Source organism: Buteo buteo, chromosome 10, assembly GCF_964188355.1.
Source record: "Buteo buteo chromosome 10, bButBut1.hap1.1, whole genome shotgun sequence".
In the NCBI taxonomy this organism is placed as follows: domain Eukaryota; kingdom Metazoa; phylum Chordata; class Aves; order Accipitriformes; family Accipitridae; genus Buteo; species Buteo buteo.
The window spans coordinates 5,101,135-5,121,274 of NC_134180.1; the positions used below are offsets into that span (position 1 = coordinate 5,101,135).

Sequence of the window (20,140 nt, forward strand, 5' to 3'; positions counted from 1 at the left end):
TCAGCAACAACGGAGCTGGTGCCCGGTGCTTGTGGGACTTCCCTCCTCCTGCAGTTCAGCAAAACAGGGTGGGGATGGTTGAACAGGCAAATGGCTCTAAAATCTTTGTGCTGACACAGCCTGACAACAGCGTACTGGGAAGCCCCTACCCTGCCACACTGACAGCCGGACTTAGACACTTGCTGGATTTATACACTTTTGTTTGGTTCTGTAGCTCCTTAACTCCTTACTTACGCTGTGTTAGACTCCTTAACATAGGTACCCATCCATCTCTGAGGTACCAGCTTTATGTAAATGCTGTTAATTCAGCTGTATATAAACGCTACTCTACTTTAAAAACATTTACAAGCCCTGGGGCTGCTGTAAACACAGCGCTCCCAGCTCCAGGCTGTCTGATTCAGATTCATCCCTGTAACACTTAGCTGAGCAAATGCTGAGGCTCTCCCACTGCTTGTCTGCAAAGTTTCCCTAAAATACAGGTCTTGGGGCTCATTGCTCGCATTCGGCCCCTGCTCTAGGCAGGCTGCCCAGCTTTGCAGGGGTTTGCTCCCCAAAGCGGGCGCAGGCAGTGCCCCTGGCTGCAGGATTTGCCAGCTAGGCGGATGGTTTTTTGGGGAGGGAAGGATCAGGCCTCCTGCCTCCATCGATCTAGAAGCATCACAGACATGCAGGGAATGAATATTTTAGCTATAAACCAGTAGAGGTCACTCCGCCCCAGTAAATCCAGTGCTACTGGGGACGTTGGGACACCAGTAAGAGAGAAGGAGTGCTTACTGGGGGAAGGCAGGATGGGCAGCGGGGTGGTAGAAGCCCAGGGATGGGGACACTGGGCAGCCGGGTCACCCTCGTACCGGCAGCTCCTGTCCTCGCTGTGCCCCGTGTGGGACAGACACGCTCGGGCCGTCGCCTCTTGCTGGAGGTGTTTGGGGTTCCAGGGGCCCCTGGAACCCGTCCTCCGCTGGCTCCCACAGACTGCAGATGTCAACACTCCTCTCCACAATTCCCAGCGTCTCCCCTGGAACTGAAAGGCCATTTTTCATAAACGTGTTTTGTTTAAGGAGTAGCTCTTTGCAAGGGATTTTTTGACTGCTTTCCCATGCTTTATTTAGTCCCCCCTCCCCTCAAAAAAATGAAGAAACGTGATTTTTGTGCAAAAAGACATCTTTTCAAAAACGAAAACCAAATAAAAGTGCCAGTGTATGGCAATTTGTCGAGGCCATGGGCTGCTACATCTGCATTGCTGCCACAGCTCCAGCTGGTCCCTGCGTGCTCCCGTGCCGGACACAGTGGCTCCCTGCAGTCCCAGCTCCATTCCCTCCATCTCCAAACGGGATGATAACCCTTCCCCATGTCTCCATGAGCTATGCCATGTTTCTGGCTGTTCCTGGCTCTCGATAGCAGCCAGGTTTTATCCTGCAATATATAAACTCTGTGGGTGGGAACTGTGAAGGAAGATGTGTGCTGCCTCCTGGGAATGGTGGAGCGGCAGTGGCTGGGGAGCCGGTGGGGTGAGACCCTGGGATTTACTGACTCTGCTGGTACAAGGATCCCTTTCCATTATTTTGCTCTGCTCCACAGCTCCTGGACAATTCAACTGCTGCTGCCGAGGGACACAACTGCTCTGGATTTGTACAGGGAGCAGGGGAGCAGGTACCCAGGTGAGATTGTCAAGGGAAGTGGAAGGGGGAAATGAGGATGAGATCTGCACCCTTGATACCCGATACGTTAGAACCATCTGCATCCTGACGGAGAGGAGTCCTTGGAGTCCTTGTATCCAGGGCCTGCCTTCCATCCTAGGACTGGGTACTGTTTGAAAACAAATCCACGTACCCCTGCCCCAAAATGTGTCCCCAGTACTGCCACATGCAGTCACTGTCCTCACTGAGGTTGTGGTTGAACAGACATTTCCCAGATGAAGCTCCTTCCCAGATCTTGGGATCATTCCCAGTGTTTGCCTAGCTTTAAGTGACCCAATAATACCTTAAAACAACTAAAACCTAGCCTTATGTCCAAATCCTGCACTGGATCGGGGCTTCTGGTACAGCTTGGTCCTGAGTCTGCTGAAGAAATGAAAGGCTTTTCTGTGACTTTGAGGGCTTTGCTTCCAGCCCCAGACTTTGCTAAAATTTGGAATCACAGTCACTATTTCCAACATTTTTTTTTTTTATTACGTTGTAAAACAGACTTTATTTTTCTCCCTGTAAATTTTGTGCAATATACATCTATATACCTATAGAATACACCTCAATAAAAAGTTTTTTGTCCATACATTATATTACTTTTTATTTAATGTCATGAAAAATTCAGACAATGCTTTTGTCCTTAAATAAACATTTCTCCCTCCCCCACCCTCCCTTCCTAGCTGACTGGTCCGAAAGAGGAAATTTTATTTAATTATTTTCTTTTCTTTAAAAAAATAGAAATTACAATCTTACAAGACAGAACATTCAATGAGAACAGAAGCATGTTCCTAAATCTAAAAAGTAAAACATTTCCATAAAACCTGTTGGTATCTACAGGTAGGTGTGTGTGGAGGGTGGTAAATGGAAAAAAATGTTTTCCATTTCTTCCTTTCATTCATATAGATAAAAAATAACATAAAACCAACTGAAACTTTATATATTTTTCTCTTTTGCACCAACATTCACAAGAATATATATTATATATATATTTTATCCATTTTTATACACAGTGTGAGGGTTCTGGAGGTGGAAATGCACACTCAGCTAAACTGCCAGAGCAAACAAACAAACACAAAATTAATCTTCGTCTGGAAAAGAGCAATCCCTCGCATCTGAGGTTGCCCAGCTCAAGGGAACTGCTGCCGAGGTCCGTCTGAAAATAAAGCGGCAAAACGTCTTGTGGTCAGTGGGATGGAAACGTTTCTGAGATGCCGAGGACCGAGCATTGAAGCAAGCTGGGCGTCTCAGGGCTCTCGTGCTTCATCTCCGCTGGCCACACGCAGCTCCGGCGCAGGGGAGAGTGGAAATCTCCCTTTTTCAGGCATTTCTACCCAGGCTTTTTCATTTGCCCTTTCTCTACAAGCTCAATGCCTGGCTCTGCCAAGCCACTGCTGTTGGTGGCACAGAGGGAGCGCAAGGGACCTTGGCACTGCCACCACTGCCCTGTGTGTTCGGGTGAGCTGAAAGCAGAGGCTGCAGCCAGCAGAGGTGCTGCGAGGGGTTCGGCGAGCCCTTGCCATCCCTTTCGATGCATGCTGCCCGTCCCAGGCAAGAAATCATTTAATCGACATTTAATCATTTACCCCCTCCCAATAAATCATTTAATCAACAAGTCGGTTCCTTTAGAGAGAACTTAAAAGTGCAGGTTCCCGCAGTTTGGCAGGTTGAGTTACACGTGTTTAATACTTCCAGTCTTCCCTAGATTCCCACAGGGGCTTTTATTGCTCAGAATCCAAAATCTCTCCCATGAGATGGACACTGTGTCATAAGCCAGAAAAACGCAACCGGTGGCGAGGGCTCAGTCTTTTCCCAATTTAAGGTGCTTTCTTGGTTTCTTTGCCGGATGAAATGAAAACAGTGACATTGACCATTGGTGCACATTGGCTGACGAATACTGAGGACGTAAAGAAGGGTGTGTGCTTTTTTTTTTTTCCCCTCAAACATTTCAAAACACCCGCAGCTGTCTCCTCTGAGAAGGGGAGTGCTGCTGTCCTGCAGAAATGGAGGGCGAGAGCCCCCTCCGCGAAGCACATTCATTTTTGCATGTGCTTTTCCCTGCAGGGAGGAGCTGGGAAGCGAACGGTGCTGTCGGAAATGATTCTTCAAAAAAAGGCACAACCCTCTAGACGAAAAAGGCAGTACTAACTTCTCACTTCTCACAAGCTTTAGGATCCGAGAGGGCAGGAAACAAGCATGGCGCATCCCCGCCCCTGCGAACACTGCACTGGAGAACGACGCATTGGCACTCAACATCGCGTGGGGCCGCTGGGAGGGTCAGCAGCCTTCACCAGAGACCTGGGCTGTAACGCCATTGGGGAGAGAAACAAGGCTGATGAACTCCAATGTGCTTCGAGAAGCAGTTCAGACAGCGGTTAGCAAAACCAGAAAGCGCATGGCTGTATGTGGCGGATGGCAGCTGCCAGGGAATAGCATGGTCCCAAGTTTTTCTCCGCCTTATACCAAAGCAGAAATCCCATCGGCTTCCTGGTGAGTCTTCCCCGGTCAACGTTGGTCCATGGTCTTCCCTAGGAGGTCTTTTAACCAAAAGCATGAATATCCCCTACCATCACTAAGAAAGCTGCTCGTTTACTTTAAGGGGTGCAATTATGGAATTGAAGGTCTTCGGCTTACACTTGGGGATGATCTGAGCTGCCAGAGGATGGGGTTGGATGCACGAGAAATCAACATGAAGCAGGAAGGGGCTTGGGATTTTAGCCCTTTGTCAGCAGAAACTGGGGCTGCCTCGGAGCAGGTTTTTCCCTTGTAGCTTTTGGCATTCGCTGCAGGAGGAGCAGGAATAGGGACGGAAAAACCATCTGCAGAGCCTGGCCAGAGAGCCCCTCAAGCAGCCCTGCTGGCTGCAGGCTATCACAGCATCACCCCACAAATCCATCCCTTCTTCACCTTTTGAGCCTCCCAAGCTTGGAGCAGCAGGTCCCGACCACACCGTGACTTCCCGGGGAAGGAATAAGGACCTTTCACTTCCCCTTGACCCCAGTGGGCAGCTTCTCTCCCTAAAAAGCTCCCAGGTCCTGCTAAATAGAGAACAAACCCCAAGATAACAGTTCTAAAGAGCTCCTTGGTGGGGAAAAGCCTGGGTCCAACTTGACCTGCAACAGCAGTCACGGCCGTGCTCCTGGTGGTCCCGGCATGGGAAGGGGGGACCCAGCAGTGGCACCAGCTGTGGGCTGGGTGGAGGAAAGGCCACAAAACCTCCTCTGGGTACTGAGCCACAGGACAGTTTTAATGATCTCAATAAGAAAACTACACACAATAGCCAGCACCCAAAGAGCCACTGCCTGTGACGACACATGGGGACAGGCACCGAGCCCCGGCGCCTGCACCAATGCCTGCGGCTGCCTCTGGGCTGGAGCAGCTGGGAGCTGGGATTTGGCCACAGTTGCAAGGGCAAAGCCCCTCTTCAAAAACCGCTCGGGATGTGGAAAGATGGCACGAGGTAGGCAGACCTGCCGAATCAGCTCCGAAAAGCCAGGCAGTCAGCCAGCTGGATGGGGAGTTGGCCAGGCATTTGGGAAAATGCTGCGACGGAGAGCACGGAGACCCTGCAAAGCTTTTCCCCTAATGCATTGGGCATCCTTTCCCTCAAACCAGCCTCCTCCATGGGAAAATCCTGTGCTGAATCCCCCTCCAGCCACAGCCAGGTCTTTCTCAGCCAAGCTTCTGAGGTCAGCCCGTGCCCTGCGGGCTCGCTGCACCCATGGGAGAAGAAATAAAGCAAAGGCTCTGCCTTCGCCCTCTCCTCAGCTCCAGCCGGGAGCCCAAAGCTGCCCCCACCGGCCTGGTTCACCCCTATCCAGCCAAGTCTGCCTTGCCCCTTCTTTATCCCATGCCTTGTGTTTGGGTAAAAAAAATAAAATAAAAATAATAATTAAAAAAAAAATAAAAATCAGCAATGGAGTGCAGCCAGGACAGCAGGAAGGGCCGTGCCGCGAGCGTGGCGGCGTGTGCGTGGCGTGCGCTCCCCTGGGTCCGTGCACTGTGGGGAGGAGTTGGTCCCTTACCACTGCCAGGAGCATCTCCTCTCCCGAGCAGAAGTTTCACATTCATTTCACCGGTATGGCAAAGTCCGTTTGCTTTTTCCTTCAAGGTGCTTTACATTCAAGAGCTATTGCAATCCACAGCGAGGAAACGGGGCCAGGGATATACCCCAGCCCCCCAGGTTCTCTTGAGTTTGATTATTTGATTTAAATAAACTGCCCCAAACCTCTGAAGTTTAGTTCGTCTCCAAATTTTGGGGAACTCAAAGGAGGCTGGCGGCTCCCAGCCTTAGCTCTCCCGTGGGTCGCTGTACTGAAGCTCCGAGTTAAAGACCTCCTTATAGAGGGGTGGGAAGTTCATGGCGGTCTCCGGGTGCAGGAGACGGAAAAATTCCAGCTTGTCCAAGTGCAGGTTGCAAATGGTCTTCATCAAGGGCAGCTTGGAAATCATCTGCAGGGAAAGAAGGAGCTGGTGACCACTGGGTTCCCTGCTAGCATCTCTCACGCCGCCGTTCCCCCTTCCTTGGGGACAAGCAGGTGGGTTTGGGGACCACTGGCTCTGCCTGGCACCAGGGGCACCAGCGTACAACCCCCACCTTTGGGCAGCCTGGCAGCAGCATGGCCTTGCCTCCAAACCCACATCTTTGCGCAGGAAAACCAGCAACTGGGAGGGTGTGAGGAGCCCCCCAGTGCCCCCCCCCCTCCCCATCCCAGCTCTGTCCTGCCCAAAGCGTTCCTGAAACAGCTCATTTTGCCCCAAACCCCCACTGCCTGATGCACTGCTGGGCTCAGCGGCACGGGGCTGCCTCTGCCTGCACCACAACAGAGATGCACAGCCCTTGGAAAGAGAAATCCTCCTCCTCCTTCAACAGGTCCCAGGGCTCACCCCCTAAAAAATGCCATCCATGGCTAGTGAGCTCTGACACAGCTACATCCACCAGTTCAGACATCTCCCCATGGCACATGTGCCATGCCCTGTCCGGGCTCCTCATGCTGCACGCAGGCAGCTCCTTTACCTTCGAGAGCTTGTCCTCGGCAGAGTGTTTCTTCTGGATCTCATGCTGCAGGGCCACGTAGATCTTGTCCTGGAGCTTCTGCACCTTCTTGGACTCCGTCAGCCATGGGCGATCTACGGGAGATGGCCAAGTCAGTGTGGTGGCTTCTTGCGCTTTTAACCCTTCCTGCTCCACAGGATGCTTTTGGGGATGGTGACATGGCCAGGCAGCCCCTTTCTGCATCCCCCCATCCCACTGTGGGCAACGTGGCTCCTCCTCCCACTGAGGAGTTCTAGCAGATGCATTTTCAGATGCATTTTGTCCCTCAACCTCCTTTCCCAGGAGTAACTTAAATCATCCACCAAGGCAGCAGCGCTGAGATTTACAGGTCAGCTCTCCCCAACTTTGGCACAACACCCCCCTCATACCTGGGGAGAGCAGGACGGCAGCGGTGAAGAGGGCGAGCTCCTCGTCCGACAGCTGCAGGCGGCACAGGGTCCTCCCCAGCTCGAAGATGGCGCCGATGAGGTCGTCACAGCCTGATGGGGGGACAGCGGAGAAGAGGGGGAAGTCATGGCTGCGCGCTGCCTGGTGGCACCCCCAAACTCCCACCCACCGGCCAACCCCAGTGGCACCCGGGGCTCGGAAAGCTTTCGGCAGACAAGATGGGTGAATGGGGGGGTCTGCAGCAGAGGATGCCCAGCATCACTGGGCTTTGGGCTGGGGCAGAAAGCGGGTCCCAACTGTGGCGCACATCAACCCGATCCCAACGGATGTGGGAGCAAACACAGGGGGGTCTCACCCCCTCCTGTACCCCAGGGATTTAGCCCAGCCACAGGGATGCTGCATTTCACCTGGCTGCAAACCCCAGCCCCGTCCGGGTGTTGAAAGGAGAGGAGAACCCCGAGAGAGGTGCAGCGAAGCAGGTCTTACCAAGCGACTTGAACATCTGCACGCCGCCAAACTTCCCCTCGAAGAGGACGGTGTTGTTCAAGGGGTTGAACGCACGGATCATGCGGATCAGGAGCACCTCGAGGCAACCTGACGTAGGCAGAGAGAGCGCAGACGAGGGCAGGGCAGGGCAGGGCAGGGGGGGTTCCATCATCCCCGGACCAAATGTAAGAAAGAGGAAAGCCCCCAGGGCAAGTTTGAAGTCCAGATTGTTCATTCCCAAGAGCAGATTGGTTATTCCAATAAATCCAATTTGGGTTTGCAGGTTTGGTATTTTTAGGTTTCCAATTGCGACCACAATATTTCACCAAAGGCAAATATTATCCAGGCATTTGCAGCCGGACACAGAGATCGATCGAGGTCATGGTGGAGCACCAAGAGGGGAGAGGGTAAAAACAAAATAAATAAAAAGAAAATGGAAGGAAGAAATGAAAGAATGAGTTAAACTCCAGCGTGTTGGGCACAGCCAGCTCTGGCTTCAGGGTTCAGCACTCTACCGGGAGGCTGGCACACATTCCCTGTGCTGGGTGAGGCTTTCAGCTCCCCAGCCCTGAAAGTTCACAAACTGGGAGGCTCTTCTGTCTTTTTTGGCATTTTGGGGCTTTTGCACGTTCAGGTCCCTCGCCTGGGCACATCCTCTCCAGCTCAGGCAGACAGACAGGTGGGGGACACAGGTGTGTGGTGCAGTTGTCCTCCTCTTCCCAGTCTCTTGCTGGGAGAAGAGGTCAATCCTTTTCTCTTCTCCCTCCCTGCTCCCCTTTGGGTTTGGCACCCCTTTTCCTGGGGGAAAACCCACTGGGCTCATTTCTATCCTGGTTTCTGGGTGACATTTGGTTGAAGGCGACCATGGAGAAAAGCCTCTGCTCAGGGAGGCCACTGCTCACGTCCCTCTTCATACCATCACCTTTAAATATCACCTTCAACTCCTTCCAGCCCAGTACCTGCTCCCTGAGCACTGATGCCAAGCCCGGGGCCGACCGGGGTGGTGAGGGAGGGGAGATCCCGAAAGGAAAGCACTAGCCAAAAGAAAAGATGGGATATGCCTTCGGCACCGCGGCTGCCACTCGCGAGAGGTGTTTGGGATGCAAGAGGGATGGTGGGGATGTGAGGGGGACGGCAGGGACACGAAGGGGGACGGCAGGGTGCCCTGCTCTTACCGGCTTTCAGGAGAATGATTTGGTCATTCTGGCAGAGCTCCATGAAGCCGTCGATGCGCTTGGCGAACTCCACCACGTACTGGATGGCATTGGAGATCTGCAGCGAGCACTGCTGCCACATGGCCTCGCAGCTCTGCCGGCACAGCGGGGACGTCCCTTAGGGCTTGCTGCCACCCCATCACCCTGACTCCGCTGTCCCCCCCCCACACTCCATTGCACGGGGCAGGGAAGGGACCCAGGTGCCATGCCATCCATGGAGGGGGTGGTGGCACTAGGACACCCAGGACATGACCTGCCACCACAAACCCACCCCAATACTGGGCTTTTGCAGCTCCCAAAGCACTGAAAGACCCTCCTCATCCTCCTCGCCTTCATCCCTGCCTTGGCGCAGCACTGGGGGATAGCGGTGGCCCTTGCCAAAGGCTGCCGCAGCGTTGGCTGTGGCGGGGAGCCGGGGGGGCCACGGCAGCGGCACTCACCTTGCTCTGCAAGGCGCGGACCTCCTCGGGGGAGTAGAGGGTCCATGCCAGGCGCTTGAGCTCCTCCGTCGTGTACTGGCATGTCTCCAGGTGCGACTTCACCACGTTCTGGGCTACCCGGTCTGCAAGGTAAGGGCAGCGGGCGGTGAGTCCCGGGGATGCCGCCGGCCCCCCTGTCCTCACACCCCGACGCCGTCCTCTCCTGGGTGTCCTGGGGGGCTGCTGGGACTGGAGGGGCAGAGGGGCTCACGCGCGGTGTCACGGGGATATGAGGACAGACGGGTGTCGGGGGCTGTCCCCAAGGCAGAGGGGGGAACGCTCTGCACAACCTCAGGTGCACTGAGCTCTGACAGTGCTCAGCCTGGAGGAGGGGATGGGCTTGGGGCTGGTCCAAGGGCTGGGGCTGGGTCGGTCCCTCAGTGGAGCGTGCCTGGCACAGCGTGGGCACCCAGGGCTGGATTCGTCCTGCAAGGTGCCCAGGACTGCACCAAGCACCATCCCCGGGGCTGCACACCCCGTGTGTGCCCGGCATCGCGCCGGGACCATGCCAATGCTCACCGATCTCGAGGACTGAGATATCGGCAGCCAGCTGGCCGCCCTCCAGCGCGCCGTGTGCGAACAGGGCTGGCTCCAGCATCAGCTCGTAGATGGACTCCTGCTTGATAAGCGTGGCATCAGCCACGTCCACGCTGGACTGGTCAGGCGAGGGCTGCGCCGAGGCGAGCAGGTCGAGGTTGTAGTAGGTGCTGCTGCCATCGGGGGTGAGGGGGAATTCAAAGAGGAGCCCGTCCGACAGCGTGGAGATGTCATCCAGGTCCGAGAGCCCGCTGCTGACGCTGGTGGTGTAGACGCGGCTCAGGGGCTCGGGCTCATCCTTGGTGCCGCCGCTCTGCTCCTGGCTCTGCTGGTGCTTCTGCACCTCGGCGTACAGGCTGTCCCGCTGCTTCTTCGACATGCGACCGAACTTCACCGCTGCCCGGGGAGGAGAGAGTGGCTGTGTCAGGGCAGTTTTGCCCCCCGAGAGCAAGAGCCGCGAAGGGTCCTGGCTCTCAGGGGAGCGTGTGGTATAGGGGTGTAGGAGCCCTGAGGGGGGTAGGGGCCCCATCGGATGCACCCCCCACCCCAGACCGACCCAGGGTCGAACGGAACAGAATCGATTTAAATTTTCCTACGGAGGATGCAAAAGCATTTCTTGCTTCCCAAAAACCTCCTTTCACCGGGCTGGCCCCACGGGGGAAGCAGCTTCAGCCCTGACAGCCCGACTGGCTCTGAGGAGGAGCAGACATGCCCCTGGTGACCCCAGGCACAACTCACCGTCGCGGGACATGCCCAGCGCCAGGCATTTCTGCAGGCGGCAGTGCTGGCAGCGGTTGCGGTTGGTGCGGTCGATCAGGCAGTTCCTCTGCCGGGAGCAGGAGTAGCTGGCATTGTTCTGCTGGCTCCTCCGAAAAAAACCCTGCGTGGGATGGGGAGGTGTTGGGAAAGTGCCCGGCGGGATGCCAGCCCCTGCGGCCGCCCGCCCGCTGGCACCCATCTCCGGGTGTCCCTGGGCTCACCTTGCAGCCTTCACAGGTGATAACGCCGTAGTGGATCCCCGAGGACTTGTCTCCGCAGATCTTGCACGGGATCACTTCAATTTGGGCTGCGGTGGTAGGGGAAAAGGGGGAAAACCACGGTGGTTAATGATGGCTGCCACTAAACCGAATGAGGGAGATGGCCCTCCCTCTGCGGCAGCTGCAGCCCTGCTCGGCAGCTGGGGAAACTGAGGCACGAGATCTGGACCTGCCGGCAGCTCAGCCCTTCCCACAGACCCCGCAAGGATGCTTGTGCCTCAGAGAGGCCCCCGAAAAGGCCCAGGCAGGACGTGGAGTACCCCCATCCGCTCCGCCATCCTCTCCAGCACCAAGAGATGGGTAGAAAAACCCTTTGAGCTACGAGAGTACAGCACATTTGTGCACCAGCCTGCCCGGGACCCCATTTTGGAATCATTCCCCTTATCTTTCAGCTGGTGCGTGCACGCTGGGAGGGCACCGCAGACAGGGACACCCTCAGCACAGGGACCATCCCTGTCCCTGCAGTCACGGACCCTCTGCTGCCTGGGGTCTGACCCAAGCAGAGGGTCTGGGGGCCCCTGACCCCCCCCCCGGCAGCTCCTTAGGAAACCCAGGACCAATATAGCCATTGCCGGCTCAAGGTCCCAGCCCCCTTCCCCCCACAAATCCGCTTCCCTCCCCGCTTCTGCTTCGCTGGCACTGAGCTGCTAATAGGCTTCGTCCTCCTCATTTTCCAGCTGCCCCAGATCTGGGCTGGCTCTGCCCGCCCCGTGTGCACCGGGGGGGGGACGTGGGGCACCTCCGGGACTCGTACGTGCCTCCCGGCATCTCTGCACCCTCTAATCCCCGCTCCAGCCCCCGCGCCCCCCGGCCGGGCTCAGCTTGGCATTGCTCTCGAGGGTGCTGGGCAGCCGCTGCCACGCCAAAATAACCCCCGCGGCCAGATTATGGTTATTTCAAATCTCCTGGGCCTGTGCAAATCTCCGGCTTCGGTAATTCCCTTCTGCCTCTCTTCTCCCCTGGGAGCAACTGGTTCTGGTCGAGGGACGTGTTTTGCGGATTGCTGCTGGCAGGGGCCACCTCTGTGGGTGACAGCCCCGGTGCTCGACCAGTGCCGCCTGCACCCCGGCACCCGGCGGTGCCCTGGGGTCCCTCGCTGCTTTTGGGGAGGCTGGGCTGGGTAGCAGCACGAGCATTGCCATGCAGCGGGGCGGCCGGGATGCCATCGGTCCCCTGGGGATGCCATCGGTCCCCCAGGGATGCTATCGGTCCCCCGGGGATGCCATCGGTCCCCTGGGGATGCTATCGGTCCCCCAGGGATGCTATCGGTCCCCCTCTCCGGGGCAGATTTACTCCCAGCCATACGGGGGAAGGACTCACCCCAAGTCCGGGTGCCAGCGGAGGGACGGATCCCTCCTCCACCCGTTGACTCGCTGCTCAGCTCCTGCCCTAAATGCACCAGGTGATTTTGGGGTTTGCCCCCCCCTCTCTACAGAGCTCTGGAGCTGGGCTTCTCCCAGGGCTGTGTCGTTGTCATTGTCCCCCAAACCCAAGGGGGTCACACCCCCCCCCCCCGTCCCTCCCCAAAGCCTCTGCCTGTGCCTCTGCTGTACTTTTGGGGCTGGGACAGCAGAGCTGCCCACCCCGGGGCCAGCGGGGAGCGGGCAGGGATGGCCAGGACATCCTCCCGTTCAAGCCCCCCCCCTCCAGGAGCAGCCCCGGGGGGGTCACCCCTTTGGCAGGGGACAGAGGCACCGGCAGGGTGACGTGCCAGCACCCCCATCTCGCTTGCGGACTCTGACAACCAAGACACCCCCGATTCCCCGGCTCCCACCATCACCTTCACCCACGCCGCCAGAGCGGGGTGCAACCCGCAAACCGCGGGGACCCCTCCGCGCCCCCACTCCCTGCCCCAAAACCCTGTCCCTATCGCCCAGGGGGGAGCGCGGGGAGGGGACGGAGGTGGTGGCACTGTGGGGGGGGTACAGGGAGGTGATGCCACCCCCAGCAGGAAGCGGCGTCGGTTCGTTATGCAACGTAATTGCAGCCGCCGGCAGCGCTGGGGTGATGCATCGCCGGCGTGCCGCGCCCTCACGCCCGCGGCCGATACTCCCGGCCCCCTGCAATTACCGGCACCGCACGCCCGGCAAAACAGCTGGGCCGAGCGTGGCCCTCGCACCCGCCGAGCAAAACCCGAGGGTGCTGCTCCGCTCGCCCCACGGGGGCCCCGAAAGCCGTTCGTCAGCTCCCAACGACGGCGGTGGCTTTGTGTGATGCCGATGGCCAAATCCTGCCCCTGCACCCCCAGGCCCAGGCAGAGGGGAGCCCTCCCCCCAGAGACACCCCCTCCCCAGCCGGCATGGGCAGAGCTAAGGGAATGTGGGGACGATGCTCTCCTGGCTCCTTCGGAGCCAACCATCACCCCTGGACGCTGCGAAGGAGAAGCCCCAACCGCTCACTGTGTGCCCGCAGCCTCTCGGGGCTCTAATTAGCATCCTGCTAATTACACGGCCGTGCCCACCGCCAGCACCTGACCTGCTCGTAAGACGTTCGCCCCAAATAACTGACGTGGAGATACAGCCGTAACCCCGGCGTGATGGCAATTACAGCCCAGAACAGTGTTTAATTGCTGCTCTGTTTGTAAGCCCTGCCTGAATCACCGCGCTGGCTCCCTCGGCGTCCCCTCGTGCCGCGGCCATGTCTCCCCGGGGACCCCCGGGACCAGACGTGCCCCTGGGGCAAACCCAGCAGGACAGGGAGAGATGTGGGTGCTGGTGGGGTGGCTGCAGCAGCACCCCATATTCCCCAAATATCACTGCAATCAGGGGGAAACATCACAGCAGACCCCACACTCCGGGCATGAAACCTCTCCCCCTCGCTGTGCCTCAGTTTCCCCACTGGAGCACTGGGCTCCCCCTCCTCCCACCATAACCCCGTGAGTATTGGCCACGTTGTACAAAAGGGGGGTTTATTTAGGTGGAAGAAAACCCCTTCCCCCTGCCCGGGGTGGGGGGCAGGCAGTGAAACTCCTCCTTGGGACTGGCGGGGCTAAAATAGGGGGCAGGAAAAAAAAAAAAAAAAGGGTTAAAAAAAATAAATAATAATCTCCAGCCAGCAATTAAAATGTCCCGGCCATGGTATTTGCTCTCCTCCCACTGTAAATATTTCTTGCCCAACTCCCGGCCCGCTGCCACCGGCCGGCCCTTATGTAAGCGGCACCGCGGCACCGTCCGGCCGTGGGGCTCGGTGGTGCCGGTGGCGGTTGGCCCCCGGTGCGGTGACTGCGTGTGGCTCCGTGGCTGGAGCCATCCTGTCCCACTGACACACTTTCTGCCTGTGGCCCCACACGCTTGTGTAACGCCGTGGCCGTTAACCCTTCCCACAGCCGTACCGGGATGGAGCCGGGGCTGCACCCCGACCTCCCGCCGCTGGGGATGGGGCCTTTGGGGCATTTTGGGGTGATACCTTGAGCTGGGAACACCCGTTTGCTGCCCCAAGCTGCAGCTCTCCATGAGGGACGCAGGTCCCAGGTCTCCCGTCACCCCCCATATGTGTCGCCTCCAGCCCAGCACCGCTTGCCCCAAACCGGGCAGGCGGCTCCGGTGGTTTTGGCAGAGCCAGAGCCGCCCTCCCTAGAGCAAGACTTGGCCTTCCTCCTGCGCCAGCACACCCTCCTCTCCATCACCTCCACCCTGAGGGCGGGCATCCCTCTTGCACCCCTGCAGGATCCGGCCACGGGGGGTCTGGACCCTCCCTCTGTGGTGCAGGGGGCATAGGTGGCCCCATCCTCCTCCTCCTCCTCCTCCTCCCCCCATCCCTCCCCTTGGCTGTATGATCTTACTGCTGGGGCGGGGGGGTCACCCCAAAATCCTCAGCACCCCACTGAGCCTCGGGATGTGCCGTGACCCCGCTGCTGCCGGAGGCTTTTTGGATCCAGGCGGCTCAAAGGGGACTGGGTGCCCCTGAGGGTGCATCCCTGCCCCAAAACCCAGCTGAGGAGTGAGGACTCCTGGGGGGGTGGGGTAGTGATATTTTGGGGGGCACCGTCAGGTCCCTGCAAAGCCCCCTGCGCAGACTCCCTCAGAGCGAGCCCGCACACCCTTCAACCTGTGGGGCTGGGGTCAGGATACGGCCACCCCCTCCCCTGGGTGGGCCACAGGAGGCCATGGGAGCAAACTGACCCCCAGGCATGGGTGCCCCTTGCTGGGGGGGGGGACACACAGAGGGTTGAGCAGCCCAGCTCTGGGTGTTTCGGAGGTGAATCTGTGCCCCCGTGACTGTCGCTGCCCCAAATACCCCCTTGGCTGCCGGGGCGAGAGTCAGGGCAGGCGACTTCCCCGGTGCCCTGGCTCATTACCCAGCGAACCTGCTGGGAAAGTAGGTCTGTGCCCCATCCTGCTGCCGCGATCGATGCCGCAGGACGGGCACCTCTGGTAATTAGCAGCAGCCCCGCAGCCCTCCCTCACCTCCCCAGCCCCAGCCAGGGCACAGGGATGCTCTGATGTTCTGCCACCACCGTCCTGTCCCTTCCAGCTCAGCATCCCTCCAGTTTAGCGTCCCCCTGGCTCAGCATCCAGAGCAGAGGGGAGGAAGATGGGTCCAGGCTGCACAGGGACACGCGGGGACACACAGGGACCTACGATGCCATCCCACCTCCCCATCCCTGCCCCAAAATCCAGCTCTGCTTCCTCATCCCCTGCAGCAACCTCCGACCCTGGGACCCGGTGCTGCTCCCGGCTGCACCCGTCTCTGGGAGCTGCAGTGCTTCCCCGCAGCAATTAGCCACCGTTGTATTTTGGGAAGGTGGCCGTGGGGTAGGGGTGGTGGAGGAGGAATAAATAAGTAAATAAAGGGAATGATCACCCCTTTACAACTGCCATTGGTTTTGCTTTTAAACAGGCTCTTGTGCTGCAGCGAGGGTCCTCCAGCACCCCAGCATTTCGGCTATCATCGCCGGCAAATCCCATCCCCATCCATCCACCGTGGGGGTAACCCCAAACAGGCTGGGGCTGCGTGAGGCCGGGACGGTTTGCAGCGTGCGGCTGGCATGGCCCCGGCATGATGTTCAAAGCACTGGCTCCAGGTCACAGGGGCACCGGCAACACCAGGGCTGGGATCATGTGGGCAATAGGGAAAATTTAAATTACACAACTAGTCCCGTGCCGGGCTGTGATGCTGGAGGTAGGAACCGGTTTCTTAATTGATTAGCAGAGATTTCCTGGAAACTTTGGGCCAGAACAGAGCTCAGCCACTCTCCCCCAGCCGCCTTCGCTCGTGGCCACACAGCCGGTGGCTTCACACCCGCCCCGATACCCGGCAAGGTGCCGTATTTTCCCTGTCCCGTGGTGCAGTGCGTGTCCTCGGCTTGGAAATTGCAGCAAGCGGTTCACCCACAAGCAGCATCGGGTGGGTGATGAGGCTCCCCTACAGCCACCCAGCTCCTGCCCCGGCTGCTCTGGTTCACCGTCTCCCGCACCGCGTGGCACCGCTCCAAGGCCAGCCCCACCGGCGTGGGACACAGCCCTTTGCACTTTGGCTGGCGCAGGAGGGTGGCAAAGGTGCGGTGGCGGGGAGGGGAACCTGCCACCGGCCCAGGGTGAGGAGAAATAGGGCTACGGTGGGAGAATCCCTCTGGTCCTACAGCTAAATCGGGGAGGGGCGGAGGGGGAGGAATTATCTCCACGGGGCTAAATAAAGGCAGTGAGAGCGGCTCTGCTCGCTGCATCCAATAAACCGGGCGCGATTTAGACATTAGCAGCTCTTTAAATAGCCACTGCTGAGTTCAAAGTTAAACATGATGGGGAGGAGGGACAGGCAGGACGGGCAGGGGACGCTGCCAGCCCAGCCCCCACCGGATTGTGGGGTTACCTGCTGCCACCCGTGGGGACAGGGACCAACACGTCCCCATCACTGCACTCTCCCCCACCAGGTGCTGCCAGTCCCCAGGGTTATGAGGGTCAAGGATCCCAAATCCTGGCTGGATCCCTCAGGACCCCACACTGCCGGTGGGCACCTTTCTCCTCCAACCTTATTTTCAGGAGGCGAAGGGCACGGCCATCGCCATGCCCATCCCACGGCACCCAGGACAGACGCAGCCGTCGTGCGAGAGGACCGATGGGTGCCGGCCATCCTCGCCCATGCCAGCGTGCGCACGCTGGCTAAACGGGCAGAGAAGCTCCTCCTCCGCCCTCTCTGATTTTTCCAATGACAGATCTAGGTCACTAGGACAAGTCGGAAAGGCTGCCGAGCCACCGCACGCTCCTCGCCACGCTGCTTGCAAAACAAGCGAGCGGGAGGGCTGGAAACCCTATAGGATTATACAAGGCAAAGCCTCTTGCCCGGCCCCGGCGCAGCCGCGGCGCGGGAAGGAGAGGAGCGAGGAGCTGCTGTGGCCCCCGGGGAATGGGACAGAGCAGTGGTGGTTTTGGGGAAGAAAACAGAAATTGAATCGATTTGGCGTCGCCATGCGGCACTTGGGCTTCGGCGAGAGACGGGGACCCTGCACTGGGCAGGACTGCGGGAAAAACGCCCGACGGGAAAATGATGTGATATCAGGGGGGTTTGGCCCTTAATTAGGGCCAACGCACAGTAATTGGGGGGAAAAAAGGAAAAAAAGATTAAAAAAAAAAGGAAAAGTTCACCCAGCTGCTAATTAAGCCCAGTGCTGGCTGTGCAAGTGCTACGTAAGAGCCAGGCAGTGTTATTAATTAGGCAGGCGTTAATGCTTCCCTCCGTACTAATAAAGGTGAAATCCCGGGATGTCACGGGGCAGGAAAGGGATGCAGGGGGGCTCGCCTCGCCCTTGCCCAGCCCCACCATTACACAAGAGTGCGGCGGGTGGCACAGCCGCAGCATCGGCGGCCGCGCCGGGGAGGGAGGAAAAGCAATTTGAGGAGCTCAGAGATGTACATCCCCATACGTACACCCAAAAATACACCTAAATATTGCACCCCAAAATACACCTAAATACACGTCCCCAAAAAACACACCTAAAGACGTGCACAAGCAAGTCCTGGCGGGGGCGAAGGGCTCGCGCACGGCAGGCAATGATGGAAAACGGCTTTAAAGGGGGATAAAAATCCCACCCCAGGGTGTTAGGTCCCAGCCACGCTCCCAGCAGCTTGGTTGGGAACAGGCACGGGGAAAGCTGGGTCCTCCGCCACTGCGTCACCATCACCGGGCGCCGGTGGATCCGTCCCGCCGAAGCCTTCCTCCCTCCATCCTCCTCCTCCCAACCGCCTGCTTTGCAAAGCGGAGGGGTGAAAAGTAGGAATGGCCTTTAATAACGGATAAAATCAGGCAGGCGCTGGCACGACTCACCCCCTTCCCTGGATAAGGGGCACCCGAAATTGCGGTTGGTCCCTCGCCTGGCCCCGCAGGAGCATCCCACCGGCTGCCCCCAAACCACCCCCGAAACTGCCGCAGGGAGGGGGAAAAGGGGGGAAAAAACCCACAATAAATCCAGCCCTGGTGGGAGCAACATATTGAAGAGGAGATTAAGGGGTTTAGTGCGAGGAAAAGCTTAAGAGCGGGTCTAAGCCGGCGTCGGAAAGCGAAGCAAAATAAACAAGAATTTTATTTCTAATGAAGGGGGGAGCCAGACGGACCCCGGCGGGGCTGATGCGGGTCCCCCCCCCGTGTTCCCCCCGCGGGGCTGACGCCGGTCCTCCCGTGTCCCCCCGGTGGGGCTGATACCGGGTCCCCTCGGCCCCCCACCCCCCCGGCGGGGCTGATGCCGGGTCCCCTCCCGTGTCCCTCCACCGGCGACAACTTTTGCCGCTGCCTCCCCGCAACCGGGCGCTCCCCCCCCCCACAGACCCCCCCCACCCCTCCCCTCCCCACGGACTCACCCCGCATCGTGGCCAGCGGCGCTCAGGACCGCACCGGGGGGCGCATGGGGCGGCGCGGGGGTCCCTGCGGCGGGGCGGGGAACGGGGGCACCGGGAGGCACCGGGAGGCACCGGGCGGCACCGGGAGGCACCGGGCGGCTCTGGCACCTGCCCCTCCGCGGCGCCGCTGACCCACTTCTGCCCGAGCATGCGGCCGTTCACATGACGAGCCCGCCCCGCCCCGCCTCCCCCCAAATCGGTTTCACTTCCAGCCCCACCTCCTGCCCTTCCTCCTCCTCCTCCTCCTCCTCCTCCTCCTCCTCCTCCTCCATCTCCATCCCCGCCGCGCCGGTGCTCGGCGCTGTACACCGGCGCTGCGCTGGGGCTGCCCGGCGTCTCCTCGGTGCCGGGGGCTTCTCGACCCCCCGGGGGAACGGGGTACACGGCTCTGGCAGCGGGGTGCTCGGCGCTGCACCCCCCCCCCCCCAAACACACACACACCCCCCCGGGTGCTGCCCGCCCATGGGAGGGCCGTGCCGGTGCCCGTCCTGTCCCGGCTCGCCCAAGCACGGGGCCGGCTGCGTGTCCCGCTGAATCACCGCCCCATCTTGCTTCACCCCCTTCCCCGCGCGGCTCCGCTGTGTCCCCCCCCAAATCCCAGGGTGCGCCCCCTCCCCAAATCCCAGGGACCCCCACACCCCCCGGCAGGACGGAGCGGGGGAGCCCTGGCGAAAGTGCAGACACCCGGCGCTGGGGGGATGTGGGAAGCGTGGGGGACCCCCGAGCCGCCCCACCGTGTCCCCACGGCAGGGTGCGGATGCTGGGGTCCGAGGGGACATCCTGGCTGGGAGAGCTGCGGTTCGGAAAGCGCGCAGCGGGAAGCTTTGGGGGTGGCAGCGAGCCCTTCTCACCCTGTCCTTCACGCTGCGATGCACGCAGAGGGCTTTGGGGCCCGGGGTCGTATCCTGGATAACGGGGAACTCCAGTACGCTGTTGGAATAAATGCAAAGAAATGATGGCTCCGGACCACGCGACGAGACCTCATGGTGCAGCGCCAGAGGTGTCGGCACGGGGCAAAGCCCCGTGGCGGGGGTTTGAGGTGCAACTCTTGCACCGTGTCCCCAGAGTCCCCGTGGTGGCACACCACAGGGGTGGAGGCGGCTGGTCCGTGTCACGGCCAGGCCAGGGCTCAGGGTGGGAGGGATGTGGTCGGTGCTCAGCAGCACCAAGGGATGCCTGGGTCTTGGGGACAGTGGCGCTGGCCTGGAGACCTGCTGTGGGCAGAGAGGGCATCTACCATGGGCATGAACCCAGCGTCCACCACAGGCACGGATATGGCATCTGCCAGGGGCACCAGCAAGGCATCAGTCATGGCCACAGGCATGGCGTGGGCACGGGCACCGCATCAGCCATGGGCATGGAGGTGGCATCCACCACGGGCACAGATGCAGCCGCCACCACTATCACACGCATGGCATCGCTGCCACCTCCCCAAA

At 59.3% G+C, this 20,140-nt stretch overlaps 1 protein-coding gene across 1 annotated transcript; it reads right to left on the bottom strand.

Annotated features, from left to right (window-relative positions):
• Positions 1-5,080: 5,080 nt before the first annotated feature.
• LOC142035352 (nuclear receptor ROR-beta-like) lies at positions 5,081-18,672 on the bottom strand. The gene is made up of 13 exons (XM_075037417.1): positions 18,666-18,672; positions 18,136-18,231; positions 16,244-16,395; positions 15,687-15,723; positions 10,819-10,904; positions 10,577-10,718; positions 9,821-10,234; positions 9,263-9,384; positions 8,784-8,916; positions 7,609-7,716; positions 7,104-7,214; positions 6,697-6,809; positions 5,081-6,131 (listed from the first exon to the last, which is right to left on the bottom strand). The coding sequence occupies exons 1-13, from the start codon at positions 18,670-18,672 to the stop codon at positions 5,970-5,972; spliced, it is 1,683 nt and encodes a 560-aa protein (XP_074893518.1). The 3' UTR covers positions 5,081-5,969.
• Between the last annotated feature and the right edge of the window lie 1,468 nt (positions 18,673-20,140).

Bases quoted from the DNA above. Each gene is read 5' to 3' on its own strand.
- LOC142035352 (XM_075037417.1), bottom strand. The intron at 8,917-9,262 runs GTGAGTGCCGCT...CTGTGCCGGCAG, and splicing joins TCCGCGCCTTGCAGAGCAAG to AGCTGCGAGGCCATGTGGCA. The intron at 7,717-8,783 runs GTAAGAGCAGGG...TGCCTACGTCAG, and splicing joins AATCATTCTCCTGAAAGCCG to GTTGCCTCGAGGTGCTCCTG.